The 13249-nt window shown below is 38.4% G+C and overlaps 1 protein-coding gene across 1 annotated transcript in view; it reads right to left on the bottom strand.

The window, feature by feature from the left end:
- CCDC38 (coiled-coil domain containing 38) overlaps positions 1 to 13249 on the bottom strand; it is a 41711-nt gene that overhangs the window by 2897 nt on the left and 25565 nt on the right. Inside the window, exons 8-13 of the mRNA XM_032646925.1 lie at positions 11161 to 11233; positions 10318 to 10428; positions 8628 to 8779; positions 7205 to 7340; positions 2462 to 2667; positions 254 to 347 (exon numbers count right to left, since the gene is read on the bottom strand). Coding sequence (XP_032502816.1) covers positions 254 to 347; positions 2462 to 2667; positions 7205 to 7340; positions 8628 to 8779; positions 10318 to 10428; positions 11161 to 11233 — 772 coding nt within the window. The remainder of the gene's footprint in view (positions 1 to 253; positions 348 to 2461; positions 2668 to 7204; positions 7341 to 8627; positions 8780 to 10317; positions 10429 to 11160; positions 11234 to 13249) is intronic.

Raw genomic sequence — 13249 nt, 5'->3', positions numbered from 1 at the left:
ACCTGAAGCTAAAGAAAAAGAGGAGAGGGGAGAGGTTTCTTTTACCAAAAAGTTAGTCTAATGGAGAACTGTAGAACCAGTAATTTGAATCATTCTAAAAGTAGCAAGGAACCAGAGAGAGATCAATTTAAGCTGTTAGCAATCTTACTGAAGTTTAACCTGGATAAATTAGATGAGTTAGGTATTTTGTTTTTGCACCACAGAAGCCCTCACACATTGATGTAGTGGAACCTATCAATAACAAAACACAAACCTTTTTCTTTGGTTGTGCTCCTGCTCTTTCCAGAGCAGTTTTTAGCCTTTCCTCCTGGTGTTTTTGTTTTTCTTTCACTTTCTCTTCACGCAACCTGTCAAGAGGGGAAGACATTGTTCTAACTATAAATCACAGAAAGTAAAAAAGACCTACATCATTACTATTTGGTAAAGAATTATCTAAATATTATAAAGTTTCCTTTAAGGTTAAATGAAAATAATACTTCATCTTCACCCAAATCTATGGGTTTTGAATATTCAGGTGAAATTTCAACAACAAATCCTGTTTGTGTTGAAATAGGAAGAAAATGCATGTCACCATTTTGGAAGAAGTAAAATCTATCCAAATCTTGGTCTAAAACAAGCACCTCAGCAAAGCTTTCTCATCACTCCATTTACAGTTCGGTACTTCGCAGTTAATCCGTATGGCAGCCACTTGAATTAATTTCCAGCTATTTCCCCCTCTTTTTAAACCTTTTTACTGAAGTATAATGTGGAGAAAAGTACACAGATCACAAGTGTATATAGTTCAATGGATAACCACAAAAACATACTTTCCAGTAAATCTTTTTGAATGTTATCCTCAAATTAAGGCCAAGAAATAGTATTTGTCTTTGTTCTCTTTAGGGTTGTTATGAAGATAAAATTAAATGAGCTGACTTATGCAAACTGTCTAGTCCAATGCCTGGTACAGAATAACCACTGGACAAGTGATAGCTTTTGTATGGATGTATATAATTATCAATGTAACATTCACTGAACATTTTTATGCAAAATTAGGTGTTATGTTAGGTGCCTCCAAACTATGGGAAAAATCCAGTAAAATTCTCCTTTTGATAAGAATGATAAGTAATTGGAATTAGGTTCATGTATCACTACTGGAAATAGTAGTAATTACAAGATGCAAATGCTCTTAGTATAATTAGTCAAAGGTCATCTTCTGGAAGGAGTGATTTTCATTTATGATTTCTTAAAAAAATTGCTTCATATTCAATAAAATCCCATCAGGATCACCTTAATATATTCTGGACTTTGTTTTTATATGGAGGAAACCATATCCCCCCCACCCCAGTAATGTAAGCAGTAACAAAGTATCTAATATTAATGGCTACTCTTTGAGTACTTACTATATGCCAAGCATGCTTTAGCGCTTTTACATAGCTTATTTAATTTAATCCTCACAACAACCCTGTGAGATAAGTTCCATTATTACTGCCATTTTACAGATAAGGAAACTGAAACTTAAGAGAGGTTGTGTGGCCTGCCTAAGGTCACAAAAGTTGTAAATGGCAGAACCTGGATTGAACCCAGGCAGGTCAGCTCTAATGCCCATGCTCATAGCCATAGTTCTAGTATGCCTGCCAACATGTTTTTTTGCTATAACAAGAACATTATTCCACCTATAAGCATTCTCTATATGCTACATTATACTAGGGATCATATTATATTTATAATAATCATTGCCTCAAAGGTAGTATGTACATAAAATCCTTATTTAACTTGGTATGGAAATTTCTAAATCAGTGGATTCTCCGGGAAAGGCCCCAAGCTAGGCAAAGATGTGGGGACATGGGGGCTGGGCAGGGGTGGAGGTGAGGGTGGTGGTATGTGTTCCAGGGATGACAATCTTCATGAGATTATCTTGAGGAATAAATGAGTTAATGAGTAAATGTGATGTATTTAAGTGTTGGCAGTTAGGAACTGAGGAAAACCCTCATTACATGGCTCTAACTTTCAAACAATTCCTTCATTGATTGAGTCTCCCTGTAGTTTTCCAATGAAAGGCTCCTAATTCTAGTCTTGGGCCCTTCACCACAAGTATAGTTCTCCTTCTACATTTATAGCCCTTTGAAAATTTTCATGTAAGTAGTGAATATTCACTCTGAAAATTCACTTTTTCAGGCTAGAAGGACCCCTTGCCCATCCGAAACTATGTCATTTGCCCCTGATGAACTCTTTCCTTCACAGTGCTCGTTTTACCATTGATAACGAGATATTTATTTCGTAAGAATATGGATGTTATATGTCTCTACACTAAATAATAGCTCCATGAGGAGGGCAGGGCTGGGTTTGATTCCACTGTGTCTCTATATGGCGTATAATAGAGACTTGCCATATAATAGACTTCCTTAATGTGTGTGAAATCCAAGCAACAACAGCTTCTCATTAAGTCTTTCACTACATTTACATCATAAGACAGTGACTGTACTTTTGCCGTCGTTCTTTCTGTTTCATCCTTTCAATTGCCTCCACGTTTTCTTTGGGAATGGATTCAATGAGATCACTCAGTTCCACCAGGCGAGACTCTACTCTTACCAGCTTTTGAACTGAGTTGAGGCTGCCAACCTCAGCATCTCCAATGCAGACTTTGTATACTTGATTAATTTTTTTACTAAGAGAGTCTATCAGTTTTTCCTGAGGTTGAGAAGAAAAGGAGAGCAGAAAACATAAAATTTCATTACTATTTTATTGTTCATTCAATAAACGTAAAATTCCCTTTTACTATATTATAATGAAAAAGGCTTTTATGTTCTTCTGAGTATTTCCTTTTTTAAAAGAAAAACTTTAAAACAACATAGAACAGTAAGAAAATGCAGCATTGAATTTATGTTATAATTTATAGTCAGATCATTACTATAGTAACACCTTGGATTATTTTCTTTAAAAATATTTCAGTCTAGGTATAAAAAGTAACTTAATAGGACAGATTGTCTTTTTGCTTGAATGTTTTCTGTATCATTCCCATTCAAGTAGACACTACATAAACATTTTAAATCCTTTTTTTCCCCACTCTAACGCATTTCCTAGCAGCACAGTGTGTGAGCTCCCTTTTTTGCCCTTACTATTCTAATTTGCTAAAACTATAATCCTGTATGGTAGTTATTTGCATACATGCCTTATCTCCCCTCCTAGACTGTAAGCACCTGGAAGGCAGGAGCTATTTCTTATTTTTACACTTATATCTAAAGCAGCACCTTGCACATAACTGTGCACTTAATAAATGTTTGCTGAATAAATGAATGCATTCTCTAAGGAAAAAAAAAGTTACAAGCAAACAGATTCCTAAGCTGGCCTATAAAATCTTTTGAGGAGTTTTTTCATTCTCTCCACTGGGAAGCCATTCTAGTACTCCAGTCTAAGCAGAGGCTTAGGCCAAACCTTGCTGATCCCTGTACCTGGCCACTGTGCCATTTTAACTGTTGGTAGAGATGCTCGAGCTTGTAGGTAACATGTTTCGGGACCGTAAGGAAACTTTTTGTCTCTCCACTGTGTACCCGGCATTCGCAGATAAAAGGATCTCAATAAACTGGGCAAAGTAAATCGTTCTCCAGGTAGCATCCTGCCCCCATTCCTGCTTCTGCTCAGGAAGATGAGAATCACCATAAAGCCAAGGACAAATAATCCTCAAGACAGGTGTAGCTCCAGGAGCCATGGGAGACCCCTCCTGAAACCACAGACTCATTACAGAGCCACCAACACTTAATTACAAGTCAAGATCTGTTACCAATAGTTTACTTCAAACAGCTTGTCTGTCCCACCTAGTTTAACAAGCTTTCTGATGGTCCTGTTTGCCATAAAGTCCCCCGTTTTTCTTCTAAAGTAACACTTACTGTATTCCCTATTTATATTTAAAACATGCTTCTTCTAGGAAATTTGGAGAAATACAAAATAATGTAAAAGGAAAAAGTAAAAAAAAACAAAAGTCCTATTTGCCATAAAGCTTCTTTTTTCTTTCCCTTTCTAAATAACATTTATTGTATTCCTATTTATATTAACACATTCCTTTTAGAAACTTTAGATATATAGAAAAATATAAAAGGAAAAAAGTATAACTCATCAAGGGGCTAAAATATTGTACTTGGATATGGAAAAAAATGTATATTCTGAGAAAACATCTTTAATATGAGAATGATTAGTAAGTTGATGGAAGTTTTGTGGGGAAACCTCTTGAACGCTTAGAGCTTTAGAGATGGATGGGCAGCGACCTTTCAGCATATCTTGTTTTCTTTTTAAGTTCTGCCTGTCAAACAGGAGAGGAAAAGACAAGGAGAGATATTTTATTAAGATAACAAGTTAAGAACAGTGTAAGAAGTAGGATTGGGGAATGAGGTTAAAGAAAATACTCATGTATGAAAAAGATTGAGGGTCTGGCCCAACAGAGCAGAAGGACAAGGAAAAAGGGAGCTCAAGGCACAGGCCTACAGATGAGCCTGTAAAGCATCAGTCCCATCCCTGGAGCTGCCACCAGATGGCGGGCCCAGCCCAGAGCACCTCGGAGGAGGGGCAGCCAAGAGAGGCTACAAGAAGTGGGAGGAGATGCTGCTTCCTGCTGTGTAGCGGGACAGGACCGTGAAAGGCTCAGAATACTGGATACGAACTCTGGATGCCTTCAGCAGTGAATGGGAAGTGATCTGACCAGAGCAATGATCAGGAGAAATAGTTGTATCAAAACTGGATAGGCGAGGGGGTAGTGTCTAGATGACCTTTAAAGTCCTTTCCAACTCAAGGATTCTGTAATTCTAATCCATGTTATGTTCTGCTGAGTTTTGACTATAAACAACTTTTGCAGTTGAACTTGATTAGCTCCCTGTGCCCAAGAACAATAAAATGAGAGATGAGGACGTTCTGCAAATTGAACAACGGAATAGCTTACATTCCATTTCATGTTCAATAAACAAACAACTGCACAAAACAACATGTATGAATCTCACAAACAATGTTGAGAGGAAGAAACCAGACAAGCCAGACATATTACATGATTCCATTTATATAAAGTTCAAAAACATGAAAGCTAATCGATGGTGAGAGAAGTCAAGATAGTGGTCATCTTGGGTGTATGGTAGAGACTGGAACGGGGCATGTGGGAGGCTTCTGGGGGTGGTAATGGTGTGTTCACCTTGAGGAAATTCCTTGAGAGATAAACTTAGGATCTGTGCATTTTTCAGTATTACATTATAGTTGAGTTTAAAATTTTATTTTAAAAGTAAAATATTGAATCAAGGAAAAATGTTTTTAGGGGATTAAGTACAGTTAAAGAGTGTGGAAATTTTGAAAGAATAAAATACTCATAGCTCCAAAATACCTATGATAATTTATGAATATTAAAATTAGACACAGCTATGCTTATTCACTCATAAAGGATTATGTTTTGCACATTTCAACATATGAAAAGAATGGGAGTGGGGAAGCTGGAAAATTCTTAGAAAAGAATACTTTCCCCTGCCAATTGTCCTGCTCTGCCTCTGCTTCTCTGCCCCAACATTTCACATTTTTGGGAGACACTGTGAATTATTAGCTCCATTTTCCCAGAGTATATAATACATGGATGCCAAAATTACACTTGTGACCCAAATGTCATAGTCTTTAAAAAAGTAATTTTCAGATCAATTCTATCTTCTCCATTTAGGGCTCTGGTTGCTTCAAAGTTTGAGTATTGAAATGCCACTTTTTTTCATAGCCACCCTAAATTTGGATGAAAGGGGCTTGGTGGAGGGCACGGGGAGATACCACTGATATTTACCTGACATTTTTCATGTTAATCAGTTTCAGAATTATTTAAAACAGAATTGAAGGGTGGAAACAACCCAAGTGGCTGTCAACAGATGAATGGATAGACAAACTGTGGTATAAAAATACAGCGGAATATTATTTGGCTGTAAAAAGGAATGAAATTCTGACGCATGCTACAACATGGATGAACCTTGAAAACATGCTAAGTGAAATAAGCCATAAACAGAAGTCCAGATACTGTATGCTTCCATATATATAAGGCAACTTTATAGAGACAGAAAGTAGAACAGAGGTTACCAGAAGCTGGAAGGTGGGGGAATGGGGAATTATTGTTTCATGGGTACAGAGTTTCTGTTTGGGATGATGAAAAATTCTGTAAATAGATAATGGTGATGCTTATATTGCGAATATACTTAATGCCACTGAATTGTACGCTTAAAATGGTTAACTTGTAAATTTTATGTTATGTATATTTTACCACAATTTAAAAAAAGGTTTAAAAAAAAACCCAGCATTGAAGAACTGAGAGGTGGCTGTCATCACACTTCCTGCTCTGGCAGTGCACAGTCCTATCCCCTCCTATCTCGGGGTGTTATGCCACCCTAGGAAATGTGGGCTGTGAAGGAGCCATAAACAGGTTTGTCTTTTATAACCCTGCCCACCTATGGGCAGGGGAGCATAGTCATCTTCTGATAGAGTCCCCTTAAATCTACCTCTGTTTGAAAATCAAGTTCATAACTATAATTGTGATATTAGTCTCACATATGAGTTTTGAATTTTATTCATTTGAGATTTTTACAAGAAAACCAATGTTAGCTGGAGTTTGTTATGGGTCTTAAAACTAACCTAATCATTCATTCAACAAACATTTATTGAGCACTTACTTTATGAGGACACTAAACTTAGCAGACTAGATAGGGTAAGACAATCCCTACCCTGGGGTTTGCATGGAGCTGGGAGAAACCAGCACGCAAACAGATAAGCACACGTGGATCTATGCAGACCCGAAAGAGGCCACAATCTATTACAAGCTCACTGTTGGGAAGATAATTCCTTTCAGTGCTGGTTCAGTGATTCCTCTGTTAATTATTTGCCCCTCAAATTAATACCAAAATGATCACAGGTAGTGAACTACTGCATATGTATGGTAATATGTATACTGACTAAAAGAAATGTATTTATAGGCGGGGAAATCTCGGCATCATACTTTGTAATATTTTAAGAGAACTCCAATGCCAATTTGAATGCTTTCTATCTACTGTGTAAATTAGCTATTACATATTGACAAGGTAATTATTTCCAAGCTGCTTTGTGGGCTCTATCATCAACCTGGGACTTGTGGTTTGCTTTAATTCCCCTATTCCAATGCTTAATACACAGGGAATGCAGATTATTAATATCATGAGCCAAAATAAACTTACTACAGGCAAAGAATGATTACCTGAGCATCTGAATTACATTCTCCAAAACTAAATAGCCTGGACCTTAATTCCAGTTCTGCTGCTTTTTCCTCTTCTCTTACACAGTTAGCCTTAAGCATTTCCTTGTGTTCCAAAAGAAACTCTATGTTGGTATTTCTATTGCAAAAGAAGAAAGAGACCCTTGTCTGTAATTTGTGGTTTAGTGAAATAAGCCATCAGTCAGGAGCTTCAGCACTCCCTCCAGATCGTGTGTCAACATCCTATGTCTAGCAAGCCAAATACAAGTTTATATTTTAAGACATTGACAAAGTACATGCAACTTTTCAGGTTAAAGTGAGAAAAACAAATGCACAGATGCTTTTTAACTTCCATCAGGAAGCATTTTTCTCACCCCACCCCCACTTCTGTGGTTCCCCCGAGTCCCCCAAATAGAAAGCAGCAGAGCTGAGGTATCGGGAGCCCAAGCTGTGTGACCTAGTATGTCAGCGTTCTCAAACCTGGCTGATAATCAGAATATCTGAGGAGCCACTGGGTAAAGTACAGACTCCTGACTACTCACTTAGAGATTCTGATATAGATCCCCTTCTCCTGCCCAACCATACCCACCCCATCCCCTCAAATCATATTGTCAGGGCGGGGGCCCCATACACTGAGGACTGGGAGAGAGGAGACAAGGATTAAAAGGATACAGTAGTCTACTGGGTGGTTATGAGATTATGGTTTTAGGTTCTTAACTTATGAACAAGTTAATATGTTCCAAAGTTCAATGTAGTTTGACTTAACTATTTAAAATGATTGCTGTCTTCTGATCCAGAAGACTCTTCCCAAAAAAGGTTCTACACATTTTTAGAATGAGTAGATATAAAGATCTATTCTCTGCAACTTGAAGCTATTTTCCAAAATTGTAATCATATAAAATTTTAGAGTAGAAAGAAATTTTGTGAGTCATCAAATCCAGCCTCCTTCCCAACAGAAATCCTTTTTTATAGTAGCCCTGATATATCAATATGTACATTATAAAATGATATATTTAAGTCACACACACAAAAAACTTTTGCTGAGAGTCACAGCCAAGTAAAATGCATTAATTAGCATTATCCAAAGCACGAATTGATTAGCCAGATGATAGCATGAAACTGTATTGAACAAAAATTAAGGCAGTAGGTGACATTTCAATTCTTTTTAATCTTTTAAATTGTCTTTTATTATTGCTAGCTAGGAAAATATTTTGACAAGTGAAAGTAGGGACTAAAACTAAAGCTAGTCTATTCTGTGTAAATACAGCTTCTACCTTTTCCACTCTTCAGTGTAAACTATTATTAACAAAAATCCCATCCTAAATCCAGAGAGACCACAAGGAAGGGCCATACATAAATGAGTTGGACTTTATCTCTGGTTAGAAATCGGTTAATAGAATAAGTCTACTTGTTTTTAATGACTTACATTTTATCCTGTATAAGTTTTTCTCTTTTATTTACATCTTCAAGATTTTCATCTACATCTTGGGAGTATTGTACCAAAGTAAGATTCTGCTCTTCCAGCTCTGTGAGGACCTGAAGTAACTCTTCGGGTTCTTTGAAATAAAGTTCTGGCTCCTAATCAATCAATAATGAAGAATATAATTCGCTTAAAAACGTGCTACCTGTGTACATGTGACATCTAGGAAAAAAACAGTGGGGTAAAGGAATACCGTTCTGATTATGAGGGAGACATGGGCAGAGGGTGACAAAGGAACCTATTTCCACGTGAGAGCTGGCCTTCAGGAAGAGAGCACTTTGGGTGTTGCGGGGAGATGAAGGTTATTAGAGAAGGGGAAAAGGAAGAGGGTGAGGAAAAGAGAAGGAAGAAGGGATGGAGCAGAGGAGGAGGCAAGGGCAGGAAAAAGGGAAAAGGCAAGTCTACGGAAAGGTAAGGGGAGAGGAACAGAAGAACGAGAAAGACAGGAGGCTAAGTGAAGGTCATTTTCTCCCCACATTTTAATGATTTTCTATTTTCCAAAATTTTAAGTATAAGTTTATATTACTTTAAGTAAATTTAATTATTAGCAAGATGACTTGGATATTTGCACACCCATGTTCATCATATTTACTATAGCCAAGAGGTGGAAGTAACCTAAATGTCCATAGACGGATGGATGGGTAAAGAAAATGTGGTATATCCATTCAGCCTTAAAAAAGAAGGAAATCCTGTCATTTGCTAGAATATGGATAAACCTGGAAGACATGAGGACATGAGACTAAGCGAAATAAGCCAGTCATGAAAAGACAAATACTGCATGATTCCACTTTTACGAGGTATATAAAGTAATCAAACTCTTAGAAATGTAAAGCAGAACATGGTTGCTAGAGGGAGTGGGCATAGGGGAGTTGTTCAATTGGTGTATAGTTTCAGTTTTGCAAGGTGAAAAAGTTCTAGAGGTCTGTTACACATCAGTGTGCTTATAGCTAACGCTACAGTACCGTACACTTAAAAATGGTTAAGATGGTAAGTTATGTTTTCTCTACAATTGAAAAAAAAAAGACTTGGATAAGGTATGTTATACATAATACATGGATGGTGTTTTCAAGTGTTTTTCATTCGTTTTGAGTTTCTGTGGTTGTATTTAGGATGGGATTAGCTCAAAGTCAGGGTTGTAGCCATACAGGGCTGTTTTGTTGAAGGTCAGTTTATCTCACAGTCCAGCTACCCAGTATACCTCAAGCCCCAATAAAATGATAAACAGTTAGAAGGTGGTTATTTTTACAGGAAGACTGTAGATAATGTATATCTCCTAAATTGTTACCTTCTTACAGACCTTTATTTATTTATTTTTAATTTTTTTTTTATCTTTTGGCCACACCGTGTAGCATGCGGGATCTTAGTTCCCCGACCAGGGATGGAACCCATGCCCCCTGCAGTGGAAGCACGGAGTCTTAACCACTGGACCACCAGGGAAGTCCTGACATTTATTTTTCATTAAATGTCTGATGACAAAGATGAACTGTATATAACTGGAGAACAGTATCAAAATCATATTTCCTTCTGGAAAGTTGTGGAATATTTGGAATAGGACGTTTTAATTTCAAAAGAAGAAATGAGCATTTATACTTTTCACCAAACACAATTTTTAAATGAAGAAAGATAATCTGGTTACCAGATCATAGTCCATATCATCATCTAAAAAGAATTCCAAACTGTCTTCTGAACTAATACTTTCAGCTCGGCTGTAAAAGAAAAAGAAAATGCCTGATTTCTGAGCCACTTTCTGTCAACAGATTTGCTTTCATTTCTAAATTGTCTTTGGAACCTAACTGTGACATAGTTCTTTTCAATAGCCTGTTTAGCCTTTTAGGGAATTGCTGATTGCAGGAATCCATGGTTTCCATGAGTATGCAAAAGAAAATCAGATTCAGTCCCAGACAAGGGTGACACATGCAAACAGACCACAAGGAAGGGCCATGCCACGTGATACCAATTATTTGAGGTGCATCTATAAAATTTCAAATTTTAAAAAAATTTAGAAAAAGAAACACATGACAATCCACATTGCTACATCTGCTTTGTCCTTTTTAAGGCAGTCTTCTTGAGAAACTAAACATGTGCTCTAGTGCTCAAAACAAAACGTGTGTTCCAAGTAACACAATATTTGTCTTTTTAAGAGTAGATTTTACCTTTTAAAATATCTCTGATCAGGCTGAGGAAATGTTGGTTGGGGGTGGGTGGGTGATGAGGTACATCCTTAAAGAATAATTATATGGCTTGCAAGGTGGCTCTGGAAAAATCCTTTAAGAAGGATAAATTGAAAATGATTGGAATATTAAAAGGGGCAGGGACTAAGGAGAGAGTAAGGCGGCTGTTGGTGTGATCTAGGTAAGTAACACTTTCAAGTAGAGGGTAGTGAAGATGGGAAAAGTGAGTAAATGGGTGGGGCTTGGGAGGAGAATCTAGAGATGCATGAAAGAAAGAATTCATGGGAACCAAGAATAGAAAGAGCTACTGGGGCCAGAATAGAAGAGACAAAGATGACTCCAACGCTTGTAGTTTGTGAGCCTGGAATAATGGAGGTTGCACTAACAGGAAGGAAAACGGTTAAAGGATGGGGTAAGAACGAGATTAAGATCTGCTTTGTTCATGTTGAGTTTGAGGGGACAAAATAACCTACGTGGAGCTGCCCGTTAGGCAATCGGAAATAAGTTGTAGGAAAACTGAGAAAGGGCCATAGAAGTAAATGAATATTTGGGAAACATCCCCTGAGAAAGCATTTGGTACTGCTGTCCATGCCACTCTTCTTGGACTCAGTGATAGCATTTTCTAATCAATCTTCTCCCACCTCTCTGATACTCTTTTACCTTTTGGGGTTCCTTTTCTTTGGGTCTGTGGTTCCTCAGCCTTCTTGCCTCTCATTCTAACCATTCTTTTGGGCTGATCTTATCCTCTGTCACAGATTCAGCCACTGCTAATATACTGACTCTCACATCTCTCTCTCCTTCTCTTGAGCTCTGGACTTCAATGGCCAGCCTCTAACTGGACACCAATATCCACTTGGGTGTCCCCTGGGGAGCTCAAACACAAAATCCAAAATCACACTCCCTATCCTCCTGCCAGGCTTGCTCCCCTTACTGTGTTCGCAATATCATTGAATGACAATGTCATACACGCGGTTGCCACACTAGAAATTTGGGAGTTATCTGTGCACTTTCTTTTCCTCACACTTCCCCCAAAGTGTAGGGGACGCCTGTCAATACCACTTCCCTGATGTGTCCCACAGCCTTTCCTTCTTCGTTCCCGCTGCCACTGTCTGGTTGAGGCAGTCCATTATCTCCCACCTGATGAACTGTGACAACAGGCTCCTAACTGGCCTGTCAATTTAGGAGTTTCATCTCTGTCCATTTTATTCTTTAAAATACCACCGTATCCAATTTTCTAAAATGCAGATCTGATAGGGTCTCTGTCACACACTTGCTAAAACCTTCAGTGGCTCCCCAGGGCACTTGGAACAAAACATAGACTCCTTTGGATGGCACCACTGCTTCCCTGTTCATGATACAATACCTATTTACCCCTCGAGCCTCGCCCACTTGCACCCTGCGGCCCAGCCATTCTGAACAGAGCCAAACACCGTCACCCCTGTCCCAGAAGGTCCCTCCCTCTTCCAGAGCATGTCCTCACTGACACCTCCTCCTCACCAGGAGCAGCTTAGATGCCACCTGATCTGGAGGGTGTTCACTGATTCCGCCCTTGCTTTCCGAGTCTCTCACCTCTCATCTGGGCTGAGAGTCCTTCCTTTGCATGCCTGTGGCACCCTGAGCTTATCCTTCCAATGGCCTTACCACATTATAGTGTAACTGACGAATTCCTTCTCTGTCTCCCTCACTAGTTGGTAAGCCCCTGGAGGGCAGAGACTGTCTTTTATTTATTGCTGGCCCTGCAGGGCACTCAATAAATATGTGCTGAGTAAATGAAAGAAACTAGGAGAGTGGTGAGCTTTCTGAGAGAATGAATGTGATGTCTGAGTATTACTGTGTGCATCAACATGAAGAATCCTTATGATATTCTGTATTTGATTGTATCTTGACTCTGTTGATGTCAATATCCTGGTTGTGATATCATATTACAATTTTGTAAGATGTTACTATTGGGGGAAACTGGGTGAGCCGTAGTGGGACCTCTCTGTATTTTTTTCTTACAACTGCGTGTGAATCTACAATTATCTCAAAATGAAAATTTAATTAAAAACACAGCAAAACAGTGACTCCTAAATGCCACAGAAGTGCAGTCACCCCAGGGCCCCTGGAATTCAGAGCACAGTGTCTGTGTGGCTTTTGTCGTGGATAATACAGTGCTGGCCCAGATCCTTCCTTTGGGGCTGGTGTACCCATCCTAGACATCACTATATTTTCTTAAAAGCTCCCCTGGTGTAGCTAGGGTTGAGAACTACCAATTTATGAAATAATGAGTATAAATGAGTCAATAATCAAATAAGGGAAGAAACAAAAAATGCTTTATAGTCTCATTGCAGCAATTTTGAATGACATGGTAAAATTGCAAACACACAAGTCAGCAGTGGATTCAAACAACTGGGCAGT

This window comes from Phocoena sinus, chromosome 10, assembly GCF_008692025.1.
Source record: "Phocoena sinus isolate mPhoSin1 chromosome 10, mPhoSin1.pri, whole genome shotgun sequence".
Taxonomy (NCBI): domain Eukaryota; kingdom Metazoa; phylum Chordata; class Mammalia; order Artiodactyla; family Phocoenidae; genus Phocoena; species Phocoena sinus.
The sequence above is the reverse complement of the archived record's forward strand: the minus strand, read 5'-3'. Positions and strand labels throughout refer to the sequence as shown.